At 44.5% G+C, this 16670-nt stretch overlaps 1 protein-coding gene across 1 annotated transcript in view; it reads right to left on the minus strand.

Annotated features, from left to right (window-relative positions):
- LOC309555684 (uncharacterized protein) overlaps nucleotides 1-16670 on the minus strand; it is an 840923-nt gene that overhangs the window by 122746 nt on the left and 701507 nt on the right. Inside the window, exon 10 of the mRNA XM_082257724.1 lies at nucleotides 13873-13977. Within this exon, the coding sequence (XP_082113850.1) occupies nucleotides 13873-13977 (105 nt within the window). The remainder of the gene's footprint in view (nucleotides 1-13872; nucleotides 13978-16670) is intronic.

The raw sequence follows: 16670 nt of genomic DNA on the forward strand, positions 1-16670 counted from the left end.
ATACCCCGCTTGGTCATTTTTACCCACAGGTAATAAGACTTACCTGTAGGTAAAATTAATATTTTCTAAACCTACACAGTTTAAGAGATATTCACCTGCATGCAACCACTGACATCAGCGGCGCATGTGCTCTGAAGTTCCGATGTATTGTGCTACAACTTTAGAGCTCTTTGCCAGTACATAGGGCTCCCGCACGCATGCGCGGGAAGGATGTTATGGTGGCTCTGGCCACTCATAGAAGAAAAGTAAGAAATAGAAAAAAAGTCAGCTGCACACCACTGAATGCTTGAATCAAGTGAAGTTCTTTATTGCAAAAGCCAAACACGATCCATGGATACAGGTAGACGCGTTTCACACGTGTCAATGTGCTTTTTCACTACCGAAGCTCAGAACCCAGAAGAAACACTGGAGGAACATGTCTTGCAGTTGTTTTGGGGTTTTTTTTCAGCGGTTTACTACCGCTATACAGAAACCTGCTGGAAGACACTGCATTTGAAAGCTTTCACTGAAGAGTGTCACAGGGAAGCTAGTTGAGAGCTTTCTCTAGACATTGTAAGTAGAACCTTGCCTAGAGCTCCAGGATTGCTGGTGCTTTGAGGGTTAGATGCCAGATATTGCTTCATTCACTCTGACCACTCATACAGAATCTAAGATTTGTTGGCTGTCCCCTCTACCTCCACCAATACTTAAAGCTGCTATTGAAGAACACTGTTTGAGAATTTGTCCTTCTCCATTGGCTTGTCTGTTTTGGAGTATCCTGTATCCTCATCCCTCTACCTGCTTATTTTCAAGTACTGTAATAAATCTTCAAAAGACATCCCTAGAATAAGCCTGCATTTTGTTGGTTTGGTTTGGAGTTGGTGCGTGGAAACGGGTAAGGGAGACCTGGGTTAGCTGTGGTCATTTTTATTAGCTCAGTATTAAAAGAGCTTTCCTTGAGCATTTCAGTCCCTGGTAGTGCAACTGAAGCAAACTATCAACTATGGGTGACAAGACACTGTCAAAAGATCTCCTGGAAAAAATGGTCAACAGGCACAAGTCGGTAGATGGATACAAGAAAAACTTTCAAATACTTTACCAATGCCTAGAAGCACAGTGAAGTATATTATTAAGAAATGGAAGGTATTTGGTACAATACAGACCCTTCCCTGGATCAGGACGTCACTTAAATATGGATGAAAGAGCCAGGAGAAAACCAGAAAGGCTACCAAGAGGCCTACAGCAACTCTGAAGCAGTTGCAGGAATTTATGACAAATAGTGGTCATTGTGTGCATTGGACAACAATATCACAAATTCTCCACAAGGGAGGTAGGGATGGGATCAGGCGTGTTTGGATCATACCCGCCAGGAAGCCGTCACTGCACACTGCCAATTATAGGCAGTGAGGCATTTCTTGGACCGCAGCTGCACATACACACGCTGCCTATGATTGGCAGTGTGCAGTGACAGCTTCTTGGTAGGTACAATCCAAACACGCCTGAGCCCATCATTAATGGGAGGGTTGCAAGGAAAAAGCCACTCCTCAAGAAAGGCCACATGCAGTCACGACTGAGCTTTACCAGAATGCACCTTGAAGCTTCTGAGGCCACATGGAAATTATTTGACCACAACACCAAACAATATGTCTGGCACAAATTCAATACAGCTCACAATCCAAACAACACCATTCCTACAGTAAAGCATGGAGGTGGCAATATCCCATTATGGGGGTGTTTCTCTGCAGCAGGGACTGGAGCACTTGTCAGGAAAGAAGGTAAAATGGATGGGGCAAAATACCATCAATTCCTTGAAGAAAATCTGCTCCCCTCGGCCAGAAAGGTGTCGCCGGGAAGAAGGTTTATCTTCTAACTAACAATGACCCAAAGCACACAGCAAAAATGACCACACAGTGGTTGAAGGAGAAAAGGGTGAATGTCCTTGCATGGTCTAGTCAAAGCCCAGACTTAAACCCCATTGAAAATCTGTGGAATGACTTGAAGACTGCAGTCCACAAACGGCCATCATCAAATTCAACTGAACTTGAGCAGTTCTGCAAAGAAGAGTGGGCAAATATTGCCAAGTTTGGATGTGCAGAGTTAGTATAGACATATCCCAACAGACTAAAGGTTGTAATTATTAATTCATATTTTTGTTTTCTAAAATCTTGGCATTATATCTTTCACTTGGATGTCATAAGTTGCACTGAGTAAATAATACAGCTGGATACGGTATTTGTCTTTTTTTTCACGCTGTCAAGAGACAAAATGTGATTATTTTAAAGGGGGGTGATTATTTTCCATACCCACTATATATATATATATACTATAGATTGCTTTTCTTTGATACCATACATTTCAGCTCATCTTTGTCTATATACAGCTCACTACATGTACTGCCATTTACGTAGCTGGCGCTATAGAAAGCTTGTGACTTTCCTTCGATAACAATGTTCCCCCCCTGGGAGCTTCTACTCACCCACCTTGCTGTCATAAAAGCATATTGGCACAATCTTCTACATCAATGCATTCATGGCATTAGGCAAGCACGTCCGTAATAAGGAATGGGATTTACAGGTTCTGTGCTCATACAATTTAAATGGTTTGCTGGAATCTCGAGTGTTCATCCTATCTGTATGTTAAGTGAGAGACTCAATCCCTCGTAAGATCTGCTCTTGACATCGGTGTACTTGACTGACAACATGAGCCAAGATGAAGAACGCTGCTTTCCAATAGGAAAGGAACAGCTTATTTATAGTCACAAATTAACTGCAAACCATTTATATGTTAATGATCTACCTGCGGGATTCTTAAGCGCTACAGTGTATTTGTGGCTTGTTTGTGTGGGATTCACATAGCATATGTCAGGGACTGGAATCCACTATAGAGATGGAACAGGAGGAGGGGAACGATTTTGCAGTGCACTGTTCTGTATTACCCGTCTCCCCATTAATGCCAGGAAAGACAGGAACGAAAGGGGGGGGGGGGGGGTGAGATGAATGCAGTGGTATACCCTGTGCACTCATTTACTGTGAATAATCGTCTAAAGGGCACAGAACAGTGTATGAATAATTACACTTCTACAAGCTGAACTCCAGGCAGATATAAAACATACAAATTAATTTAGTGCTGTAATTATTAATACATCAGTACTGAAATAACAGAGTGAGTGCCTAAATTTGACCTGGATTTTGGCCACTTGCAGTTCCCTGTACAGCACAGCTGGGGTGTGGCAATAAAAAAGCAGCACAGTGTTCATGCAGTGTTTATGTGCCGACAAGGAGCATGCTGATAGGAGAATAAAGAGTGACTGAGAGATGAGCTTATCACTGTGCTGCTGTCTATCAATCTGGAAAACTGAGGACATCCAGTGGTGTAAAAAAAGCACTGCATGGGACGGCTCTGGATTCAAGGTAAGTAGCACTACAAAAATTATAAAAGAAAATTTCCGCGCTAATATGACAATGTGATGAGTGAAAAAAATAAGTAAAAACAAGCAGCTAGCGCAAAATCAACTAACAGTGATTCAAACGTACAATATAACACAAAAGTGCAGCGCTAGAATTAAGTGAATATAATTATGAATAAAAATTTTTTGTATTCATAAAGGAATATATAAAAGAATATGGGTAGTGTCCAAATTAATGAATACAGTCCCACTAAAGCAGCTTACCAAAATTCCATGGCTGCTCAATTAAGCAATTAAGCACAGCCAATTGAGCAGCCACGGAATTTTGGTAAGCTGCTTACTATACCTGTGCACAGAGGTGTCCCCTTCTCACACTTTTCCTTGGTGTCACTGGAAAGAGTCTTTTCCTTGTAATATCCTGCACGTGGATCCATCTTTATTTTGCACCTGTTTAGTGGGACTGTATTCATTAATTTGGACACTACCCATATTCTTTTATATATTCCTTTATGAATACAAAAAATTTTATTCATAATTATATTCACTTAATTCTAGCGCTGCACTTTTAAGTAGCACTACAAAACATATTTTATCTTAAATAGGCTATGAATAATTTATTTTACATTTTTGGAATGAGCCCTGCCTTAGGCATAGGGGAAAATCCTTCACAAAATGTACAGCCCACTTACCAGACAACCCCTTGAGGTCTAGCGTGGGTAAGTGGTTCCTTGGCTGATCACAGATCCCTAGTGGGCTTGGGATAGGTGTTGCAGGATCCAATCCACTGTATTGGAGGGGCTGTATGGGTATCTCCTATGTATTCATCGGAACCCTGGTGGTCTCAGTGAGCGGCATAAAACATGAAGGGGAGGCTCATAGTGTAGTAAGCAAAGTAATATTTAATGAAAAAAGTAGTCACTTACATCTCAGAATGGAAGTAGCGGCTGGTAGATGTAATTGCGGCGGTGAAGCCGGTTTGCGCTCTAGCTTGCGTTCCGGAAGGTGGAAGTGACGTTAGGACGTAGCACGTGACCCGACGCGTTTCGTCATCAATGTATGACGTCACCAGGATACGTGCTACGCTCTTTCTCCTCCATTTATATACCAATATGCGGCGTTTATCCAATCAGTGCATGAACAATTTTATTAAGGCCATCTGGTGGACATGGGAGGTACAATAGGAAGTCCTTATTTTTATCGCCATCTAGTGTCTACTTGATATATTGCACATAGAATGGCTTTTATATTTTATATTGGTTTGTAGAAATTTAAGCATAATAACAGCCTGGAGGGGGTAAATATTATAAATGCCCACTTAATTTCCCCCCTCTATAACCAATATTTAATTATGGCTGTTCTTATATAAATGAGCCAGACGTCCACCAGGTGAAAGGCATGAAAGCTCCTCTTCAGACGTTTCAATGCCGCGTAAGAGATGTGGGAAGCCCCCCTAGAGGCGTCCAATATCGGATCCATGACAAAATTAAGGTCGCCTCCAAGGAGGACCTGGCCCTCAGCAAAGTCGTGTAGTGCGGAGAAAAGAGATTCAAGGCACGATACCTGCTCGGTGTTAGGGAGGTAGAGATTAACCAAGGTAACTACCCCTGTGCCCAGGCGACCCTTTACAAATAAGGCCCGGCCCCTCTCATCACTCCAGGAGTCCAAGAATGTCCAAGGAGTTCGGCTGCTGATCAGTATGCTGACCCCTCTAGATCTGGAGTCAGGAGAAGAGCTATGGTATACCGCTGGAAAGTGTCTCCCCCCCCCCAACCGAGGGAGCTTGGTGGATCTGAAATGGGTCTCCTGCAGGAAGGCTACATGGGTCTGCAAGCGGCGAAGGTCAGTCAAAACAATGGTACGCTTCTCCGGAGTGTTGAGCCCCTTGACGTTGAGCGAGACCAAATGAATCGGATCAGCACGGGGGGAGGCCATCTTCATCTAACCGGGGGGGGGGGGACAAGGAGGGAAAGAGAGGGAAGGGGGGATGCGAGTCGGAGAGGGAGGGGTAAGGGGAGAGAGGAAAAGGAAGAAAGAGAAAGAAAAGGGAGAAGAGGAAACAAGGAGGTAGGATAGAAAGAGGGGAAGGGGAAAGTAGAAGGAACTGAAAAGCTACAGTGCCAAAGGCACAACGAGAGCAAGGCTCAATTCGCCCGGGGTTCCAGACCCACCACCCAATAACCGAGTGGAGTGTGGGGGACCCCGGGGGATAACCCTATAGGGGGTACGGGGAAGGTCACCACAAGAGGAGGAAGGGCAATACCATGAGATCCAAACAACTAGGAATCTAGAAAGGGCGGGCCGCGGGGCAGGCCCTGTGGACGGAGCTCCCATCCGGACCCAGGTGGCCCCGAGGGCCCCATCCTCAAGAGGTTCCACCCAGGACCCAACCTGGAGCACTGAAGGAGCAGACTAGGGAGATGGCCCAAAAAAAAAAGGGGGGGAGGGGGGGAAGGAGGGGGGAAAGGGGGGGAGAGGAGGGGGGAAAGGGGGGAGGGGGGAAAAGGGGGGAGGAGGAGGGGGGAAAAGGGGGGAGGAGGAGGGGGGGGAAAGGGGGGGAGAGGAGGGGGAGGGGGAGGAGGAGGGGGGAAAGGGGGGAGAGGAGGGGGAGAGGGGGGAAAAAGGGGGGGAGAGGGGAAAAAGGGGGGGGAGAGGGGGGAGGGGGGAAAAAGGGGGGGAGGAGGGGGGAAAAAAGGGGGGTAAAAAGGGGGGAGGGGGGGAGGGAGAGCGTAGCAGCATCGGCTCCCCATAAACAGCCAGTGTACATGCTGATCACTGAACAACCCCCACCACTGAAACTGCAACAGTAGATATCGTACATAATATGGCCAGCCGGGGGGGGGCACAGGAGGCGTGCAGGACTGATCTGTGAGGCACTGCCGGCCACCATCCACGTCACCGGCAATCTCCGGAAGGGGTCCACACCAGCAATGGCGGAAGCGGGTCCCACCCCCCGACCCCCCCGCCCACACCCTGACAAGGAAGCCAGCGGGGAGGGGCCCAGGGGGACCCAGCTCCACCCCCCAAGACGCGCCAAAATACGGCAATCGTGTACAAGGAGGGGAGGAAAGGCTAACCCCCGCCGGTACCTCCGATAGCATGAGGCAACAGAATACCCCTATACAAATACTGCCATAGTACCCCAGTTAAATAAAATAAAAAATAAAAAAAGGCAAGATACACAACTCAGTCTTCCACTCCCTTACGAGCGATCAGTTCCTCCGCCGTTCGCAGGTAGCAACAACCCTACTGGCAAGCCGGGTCGCACAGGGAGCAGGTGGAAGCACTAGTGGCTTGGGGCGGCATGTATGTGGGAACCCCAGAGTCAAAGCGATGCAATGTGGCCAAGGGGGCAGGGGGGAGCTCCATGCACAGGGTCAGTGAAGGGGAGCCGGGAGCAGAAAAGAGGAGACCACCAGGCTCAGGGACGGTCGGCATCCTATAGCTCGGGCAGCCAGGGGGATGCAGGGCATCGAGGCATATCCAGAGGGAACAAGGGACACATGGAAGGGGCCAGTATGTCCACAGGTCCCAGCGGTGGCCAGACAACAAGGAGAAAAATAAAAATTAAAAATTAAAAAAGGGGGAAAAAATGGGCCAGATCTCAGAGGGGGGGCCATACCCACGAACCGCCTAATCAGGACCCTCACGTTTCGGGAGCTGCGATCTCCGGGCCCTGTGCTCCCCGCATCGGTCCCCTGGATGCCCGGCGTTGTCTACGAGGCAGCAGGGGACCCGAGCCCCGGGATCCCTGATGGGGGTCACGATCTGGAAGCCAGGCCATCCAATCCGGGAGATCCATGTGCGCTATGCCCAGAAAGTCACAAAGGGCCGGGAGATCCGCGCGTTTGCGAAGCACAAAGGAAGAACCACGCTTCCGGACCTTTAGCAGCAGGGGGAATCCCCAGCGGTAGGTGATCTCCGGAGATTGTAGTTGTGCCAGCAGAGGTTTCAGCATCGCTCTGCGCTGTAGGGTCCCCCGAGCCACATCTGGAAAAACCTGGATACGAGCTCTGTCAAAGTCAATCGGTCCTTTGGCCCAGGCCTCCCTGAGAATCCGCTCCTTCATGGAATATCGATGCAGGCGACAGATAACGTCCCGGGGCCTATCCGGGTCCGTCGGGCGGGCACCCAGGGCCCTGTGGACCCTGTCAAATTCCAGGGCCGGTGCAGGATCCGGCAGGAGGAGTCGGGAGAGGATCGCGCTGACAGTCACGGTAAGGTCTTCAGGTCCGGTCGCCTCAGGGATGCCCCGGAGCCGCAAGTTGTTGCGGCGGCTCCGGTTCTCAATGTCCTCCATCCGCAGCTGATGGACGGCCAGGGCGTCACTATGGGAAATCTGGGTCTGCTCTAATAGAGCAATTCTGGCTTGCAGATCCTGCACTACCGATTCTCCCGAGGTAACCCTGCCATCCAATGCCGCCACCTCTCCACTGAGGTGCTGAAAGTCCCTGCGGTGTTGTTCGGCTACCTGGGCAACCATAGCTTCCATGTCCGACTTCGTTGGCAGGGTGCGGAGAAGAGCCCAAATGTCCCCCATCTGTACTGCTGGTGGATCGTGCTGTGCGGCAGGAGGGCTTGGAGCAGCTGCAGGACCCGACATCGTCAGTGGTGAGAGGCTCCGGTCGGGTGTGGAGCCCGCCACAGGTCCAAGGGCACCACGCGGCGTGAGCTGGAGGGCCCGCGGAGAGGAGCTCAGGGAGTCCGGGAAAAATGAGCGGATTGGGGTCACCGCGGAAGCCCTGGAGGACAGGACAGAAGTAGGTTTAGTCCTCCTTTTCTTTCGGACGCTCATAGCAGCTAAAATCAGCAGTTAAAAGCCGACAGGGGCAGCGGGAGAGCGGGAGCGCCAAGATGAAGCGTCCTCACACCGCCATGTCCAAGCCACGCCCCCACAAAAACATTTTTTAAGGAAACAGATCGGAATTGTTTTATACCGACAAGCAGCTGCCACCACCCTAAGTGGATCCAAGCTATACCTAAAGGCCAGTTCATGAGGATCCGTCAAAATTGCTTAAACGATATAGACTATAGACTCCAGTCCAACCTGCTTTTAAAACAATTCAAAGAAAAGGGATATAACCAAGAGGAACTTCATAAGATACAACAGAACGTAGGATGTTTGAATCAAAAAGAATTGGAACCAAGAATAAAGAGAAAAGTAACAGAGGTGAACTGGCCATGATAACAGAATTTAGTCGAGACTACAAGCAATTTGAGTCTATTATAAAAAAAAACATTGGCCTATTTTTAAACAGGACAAAACTCTTAAAAGCATCCTACCAAATAAGCCTACTTTTATATATAAAAAAGCTAAACGTTTAAGGCATACTCTAGCTGTAAATGTACCAGATCCACCAAAGAAAACTAGTATCACATTTTTAAACCAAAATGGTTTTTACTATTGTAGAAGATGCAAGGCCTGTAAGAGCACAAATAAGATGAAACCCAGGAAAATCAATACCTTTCCATCCAATGCCACAGGTAGAACCTATGAGATTAGAAAATGTATTACATGTCAATTGAACTTTGTTACTTATCTACTTAGGTGTCCCTGTGGCCTGGAATATATAGGGAGAACCACAAGGAAATTGAACATAAGGATCAATGAACATATCAATAATATCATAAAAGGGTTTCCGAAACACAGTGTTTCAAATCATTTTCGCATCCATCACAATAGAGACCCATCAGGATTAACATTCTTTGGGATAGATAAAATAGAACCAAATTGGAGAGGGGGAAATAGGGTCCAGATGATATCCAGGAATGAAACGGAGTGGATCTATCGTTTAAATACCATCCAACCCTATGGTATGAACGTTGACATAGATCTTAACTGTTTCATATCCAACTATTAATATTTTTACTCCTCTGTTTTTCAATTTTAACATTTTAACAATTAATATTTTACAATATTTTGAATTCAATTGCTTTCAGCATCGCTTAGGTCTATAGAGACATATTAGTATACAATTAAAAATAATATACAAAATATAATTTTGTTTTTTATTTTATTTATAATCACAAATATGTCCACTAATGTATTTTTAATAATAATATTTATAATCTATTTTAGTTCCGCAGTATACAGATCATGTGAATTTGATGGAACATAATTAGTTTATAGTTTCATCTAATATTAATAATGACAATACAGAGAGTTTAGGATGTATTTATAGTTATTTTAACATATTTAATATTCATATAATATAATTTTATAATAATTTCCATGCCAAAGCTCACGTATTTAATACCTTTAAACATATTTTGAAATAAAATATAGTTAATAAAAATATATTTTTAAATATAATTTAATGAAAAACTGTTTAGGGGTATGGGAAATGTATAATATAATTTGTGTAGTAGAAATTTTACCTTCATTTATATACCTATAAGGATCATTTGTATATATATATATATATATATATATATATATATATATATATAATAAAAGCATATATTCATTTATATGAGAACAGCCATAATTAAATATTGGTTATAGAGGGGGAAAATTAAGTGGGCATTTATAATATTTACCCCCTCCAGGCTGTTATTATGCTTAAATTTATACAAATCATATTAAAATATAAAAGCCATTCTATGTGCAATATATCAAGTAGACACTAGATGGCAATAAAAACAAGGACTTCCGATTGTACCTCCTGTGTCCACCAGATAGCCTTAATTAAATTGTCCATGCACTGATTGGATAAACGCTGCATATTGGTATATAAATGGAGGAGAAAGAGCGTAGCATGTATTCCCTGATGACGTCATACATTGATGACGAAACGCGTCGGGTCACGTGCTACGCCCTAACGTCACTTCTGCCTTCCGGAACGCAAGTTGGAACACAAACCGGCTTCACCGCCGCGATTACATGTACCAGCCGCTACTTCGATTCTGAGATGTAAGTGACTACTTTTTTCATTAAATATTACTTTGCTTACTACACTATGAGCCTCCCCTTCATGTTTTATGCCGCTCACTGAGACCACCAGGGTTCCGATGAATACATAGGAGATACCCATACAGCCCCTCCAATACAGTGGATTGGATCCTGCAACGCCTATCCCAAGCCCACTAGGGATCTGTGATCAGCCAAGGAACCACTTACCCACGCTAGACCTCAAGGGGTCGTCTGGTAAGTGGGCTGTACATTTGGTGAAGGATTCCCCCCTAAGCCTGCATGTGGAATCTCGTCTTACTGAGCACTGGCACTTTCTTCAGAAAGCACATATAAGGACTGTCTAAATAATAGTGAAGAATATTTCACACCAGCATGTTCTTGCACTTTTGGCACTAAGGATTGTGGCAATAATATTTGCACTTGGCACTTAAAAGATTTTTTGTTTACACGTTGTATTTGAAGCACAGCCACTTTATCCTCATCCTAGCACATTGCATATTGGTGCACATAATTTTTGGGACTATTATTAATTTATTTGTATTGTTTTCATTAACTTTTTGATTCAGCACAGTCACTTTATTTTTGCACATTGCATATTGTTGCACATAGTATTGTTTGCTGATATTTGTTTAGCTGTTTGAGCGCTGTCCCTTTTGTACTGCATTTACCACAATTTTAATTGTTTGACTAGCTGCTCAAAAATCACTATTTATCCACATTTTTCACAAATAATTTATATATACATTTTTTTTGGAAACCTTTATAATCGACTCAACCAACATTGGATTTTCTGTGTTTTCTTTTTTTCTAATACGACAGAGGTCCTTTCCAATGAAAGGAACAGTTTACTGTCTTTCAGACTTTAGTGGGGCCACACTGTTCCCTGTGGGAGTAAACAATACCCCATCTTTGATATTGGGGGGAGAATTATTTGGTGTCGGTGGGAGGAATAATGCCCCATCTTTGGTGTCAGTGGCAGAAATTATGCCTTAAGGGCCTGATAAAGGCAAGCAAATGGCCGTATCCAGTTTGGAGACCACTGCTCTATTCTATCCTTATATTATGATAGTGCTTCACATTTGTTGTATTTTTATAATGTTTGCTATGCTCAGCAATGTTAACACAATTAAATGACTCTGTAACCCCTGTCTTTGTAATAATGTATAATATTTAATAAAATCACAATTACAATATAATCTGTTGAAGTGGCTAGCTACTTGCCATGAAATATAATGTAAGGTGTAACCAAAAAAAGAAAACTTTCACTGGTATTTAAAATTTGTAGATTCATTTCTAAACTCAACAAGTAAATCCCTTATATTACTAAAAATTATTATTTAGCACAATACTACATCAAGCTGTACCCTTTTGGTGACCCTATAACCTTTCTTGGCTCTTGTGTAGCAACAAAAGTACCATCTACTATTACTATAGAATTATATATATCGCTACACTATGCTACAGTGTAAAGCTCAGCCTTCGAGGAAGGCTAACCGCCGAATGTCTGCTCTGCCGGGTGATGACAGTTCTTAAAGTGATTGTAAAGTCTTGTTTTTTAAAAAGAAAATAAACATGTTATTATAAGTATATATATTATATTATAGGTGGTTTTGCACAGGGAAGCCTGAATCCTCCTCTTCTCGGGTCCCTCTTTAATGCTCCTGGCCCCTCCCTTCAGTCAAGTGCCCCACAGCAAGCAGCTTGCTATGGGGGGCACCTGAGCCGAGCTGCCACTTTGTCCCGCCCCCTCTCTCTCCTGATTGGCTGACTGACTTTGATTGACAGAGGCGGGAACCAATGGCATTGCTGCTGTGTCTCAGCCACTCAGGAGGGAGGGTCCCGGATGGCCGTGGGACTCGTGGACATCGTTGGACAGAGATGGTGTACATGTAAGTATGAGGGGGTGCTGGGGAGGCTGCTACGCACAGAAGACTTTTTATCTTAATGCATATAATGCATTAAGATAAAAGAAACCTTCTGTCTTTACAACTCCTTTAAGAAGGTAAGAGGCAGGGCCAACTGCTGATGTCACCTGATCCCCCCCCCCCCCCTTGTGGCATCACCAACCCAACATGCATTGATGCAGTACCCGGATTTCTATACCCTTTTTATGGCCAATAACTTGCATATAAGGCTTCAAAATGGGGACTTTTGATTTTTCATGTTCGGGTCCCATAGACTTTAATAGGGTTTGCAGCTCGGGGCCAAACTTTTTCCCTGTACGGGAGTACTGGTGCGAACCGAACAGAGGGGTATTTGGCCCATCTCTAGCCAGGAATAGTAATAGCCCAGTTATATGAAGAATGAAGCAAAGATTCAGCAATACTAATTAAATCATAGTTCTCTTCATGCATCAAAGCCTCCAACTCACCTATTTTGCTTGGCAGATTTCTGGCATTGGTGAATAAACACTTTAATACCTTGTCAGATTTTGCACACATATTTTGGATATTTTTTTATTTTAGTACAAATAGTACCATTTCCAATTGTTGTTTGTAACATGGGGACCTTCTTAACACTTGCCATAGCTCTCTCCCCCCCTTTCCCCATCCCACCCACCAACAGGGATTGACTCCTGTCTGACCTGCTGCCCCATTATAATCAAATTCATCCCACCTTCCCATAAACCTCTCCCCCAGCACAGTAGACCCCCTTCCATTTAGGGGCAAACCATCTTTAGCATATATGTTGCACCCCAATGAAAAGTCAGCCCAGTGCTCTAGAAACCCAAATCATTCCCTCTTACACAAGGTCTTTAGCAATGCATTGCGTTCTCTAGTCACTCCCTGTCTTTACTGTGTTGCACATGGCAATATAGAATATCATATATCAAACACCTATAGTAAGCTGTACCCTTTACTTGTTCCTATGGACTTTTTTGGCTCTAATATAGCAGCAAAAGTGTCACTTACTATTGCTATAAAATATCATATATCACTACACTACATAGAGCTGTACTTTTTATATGCCCCTGTTGACTTTTTGGGCTCCTGTGTAGCAGGTCAAGTGTCGCCCGTAATGGATCAGCCCCAGTTAGCATTGTGCAGACTACTCATGCAACAATAAAGCTTTGAACATCAACTGGATAATCACTTTGCCTGACAATAAAAAAAGGGGAAAAAACCTTGCAAAACAAAACAAAGCTTCAACAGAAAAAAAACTGATACAAAACAAACATAATAAAGTATTCTATTTCCAGGCGAGTATGTTTCAACCAAAAGGGAAAGATAAGCAAGATTTTGTCACAGCTGAAAGTAATCCCCTTCTTGTTTGTCGAAAACTATTTCACCAGCTCCCTTTCAAATCTTTTTGATCATAATGAAAAGGAACAAATGCAACTTCACAGCGATGAACAATAAAAAAATACTCGCACATAAATACAAACACAAATACATATCTTGCTGCATCTGCTTTTCTTCTTAAAAAAAAAAGAAAAAGAAAGGAAGAATGTTTTATACATCCCAGCCTTGGTGCACATTTCTCATTTAAGAAGGTAAGAACTGAAGCTCTTACTTCCAGTGACAGGTGAACCACAGGGGATGGAACGGATCAAGATATGCACAGAGCAGCTGTCTACCTTTTTGGCTTTCCTCAGATATGTCCTGGCAGAGTCCTTGAAAGCTTCTTCCTCTTCAGGCTCCTTGGCTTGCAGATAACAGACCCATCCCAGCAGATACCAAACCTACAAGACAAGGCCGTTCTTTAGGTCACAAAGTGCATAATTACAAGCAAAGAACAGCAAGCCAGACAGGGAGAGAAGATAGGAGACTTAGTTATTAATATTTCTCCTGGATAAGCACCAATGGCGATCAGTCAGTCTGTATGCAGAATAACAATATGGTTTTTCTGTCGATGTGGGTCATTTTATATTACTGTACTTACCTTCTTCCATAACAAGGTATAGTTATACTTCAAAGAGAAAGGTTAAAGCTGAACTGAAAATTTCAATACTACCCTTGTGTTGAGGCCACCCCCGCGCTACAGGGGTTAAATGTCCATTGTACAAACAATGGCAACCACCCTAACCTATAACTAGCATTTCAGCAGGAAAGGGCATTGCACATAAAAAACAAACAAAAATTCCCAGCACACTTACCAGCTAGCCTTCAAAAAACTGAATTGACGCTGTCTAATAGTTCACATGAAAAATAAGTGGTTTAGTCGCACACATATCTGTAAGCCACAGTGGCCACATCAAGGCACCACAGTGTTTCCCAAGTTGGAACATATACAGTACTGTATAGCAATAGATAGATTAGGAGCAGGTTTGCCAAGAGGGAGCCCACCCCTCCTTAAAGGTATGGGGAAGCACGGGATACCCAGCAAGGGCACAATGGCAGCTGAAGTCCAGTGCGTCCCCACACCAATTCCCCAACTGTACAAACAATGACAACCACCCTAACCCATAGCTAGCCTTTGCAGCAAGGAGCACATGGAAGGGCAAATGTTCATTGTCCCTGATGTCATCAGGTGCAATGCAGGACCAGCAGTCCTGCATTTTAAGTGAGGACACTGAGGTCCTGCCCACAACCCAGGGCATAGGAGGAAAGAAAGAGCACTGACTGCTAGGGGAGTGAGTAACAACATAAGTAAAACTGATGTTTCTGATCCCCTTAGCTCAAAACTAGCATTTAACCCTTGCAGTGCAGGGGGAGCCCCACTGCAAGGGTGAGTCTAGGTTCCCTCCTATGCGTGCGAGCACATCTCCTGCAGGGCAGGCTATTTATTTCAAAGACTGCCTTACCCACGAGAATCGTGGAGAAAGAAGTCCATGACCCTTTTTAAAAATTGTTCTGCACTGATCTGCATGGTTTGCCAATGCATGCGGGTGCCAATAAGAATGAATGGACCATTTGTCTGGTAAACTGATAAATGTTACAGCTGGACAGGAACCAGATTTAGGGTATTCATGAAGCTACGGGCGGAGGCAAACAGGACAGGAAAAAACATTTTACAAGTTTCCTTACCCTCTATATAGGCCCTAGCATGAAAATGCACATGGTAGTGGAGTGACCTCTTGTGAAATTTGGGATGCTAAACTTTGAGGTCCAGTGATGTCACTACAGGAAGCAGCCTCAATCAGAGGTGTATGGCTCCACCTAAAATCCTAACATGAGGAAAAAAATGGATTTTTGTCTTACCGTAAAATCCTTTTCTCTGATGTTCATCGACAGACACAGCTCCATATTGTCTTTGACCCTTGGGCTATGCTGCTCTCCATAGGGCAGTCCTAGGGGGTATACTCCCACTTCCTGCTATAGGACTTTGGTTTTGTAACAAGCAGTGTGAGAAGAATACATAACCCAACTTAGCAGAGGGATGGGTGCTGTGTCTGTCAACGAACATCACAGAAAAGGATTTTACGGTAAAGCAAAATTTTAATTTTCTCTTTTGTTCACTGATGGATACAGCTCCATATCTTCTTTGACCCTTGGGACGTCCCAAAGCAGTGTCAATATGAGGGGTGGGAAAAACAGCAATACACATAATTCCCAAAAGGGCTAAACATAGTCAACCAGGTAAACCAGGAGCTCAACCAGGAACAACTGGAGCTCACCAACCAAGAAATAATTCAGCCTCAAGAGGCAGGAGCCTCTGCAAATGCAGCATCCGAAGATGCAAGTAAATCCACCTTATAAAACTTTCTGAATGTGTGTACAGAGTACCAGGTGGTTGGCCAGGTGGCCGCCTTGCACACCTGGACCACTGATGCCTGATGACTGAAGGCCCAGGAGGCACACAGCGCCCTTGTAGAATGCGCCTTGACAGGGAAAGGAGGAACCTGACCCTTAATGGAATAGGCCTGCACCACCGTCTGACTGATCCATCTGGAAATGGTCGCAGCAGATGCAGCCTGCCCCTCACGAGAACCATCCGCAAAGGACAACAAAGAATCCGATTTGTGTTGCCAGGTACACCCTGATTGCCCGAACCACATCCAGGGAGTATAGAGCACTTTCTTTAGGATGTTTTGGCTTAGGACACAAGGATGGCAACACAATTTCCTCATTTAAGTGAAACCCCTGAGACGATCTTAGGAAGAAACGCCTGACATGGTCGTAACACCACTTTGTCCCTATGAACCACCAAGTAAGGTGACCAACAGGACAACGCAGCCAACTCCAACACCCTGACCGCAGAAGTTATGGCCACCAAGAAGGACACCTTCTGTGACAGAGTGAGCAGAGGAAGTACACAAAATTTTTTTCAAAAGGTGTTTTTTTAAGCACCGACAGTACCAAGTTGAGGTCCCACGGAGGTACCAGGGACCTCACTGGAGGAGCCAAATGGCAAACCCCCTGAATGACAGAAATTCAAACTAAAGAACCAAAGAATTTGCAGCCAACGGCCATTGTAAAAATATAGCCAAAGTGG

Source organism: Pelophylax lessonae (genome assembly GCF_965119305.1).
Source record: "Pelophylax lessonae genome assembly, chromosome: 5".
Lineage (NCBI taxonomy): Eukaryota > Metazoa > Chordata > Amphibia > Anura > Ranidae > Pelophylax > Pelophylax lessonae.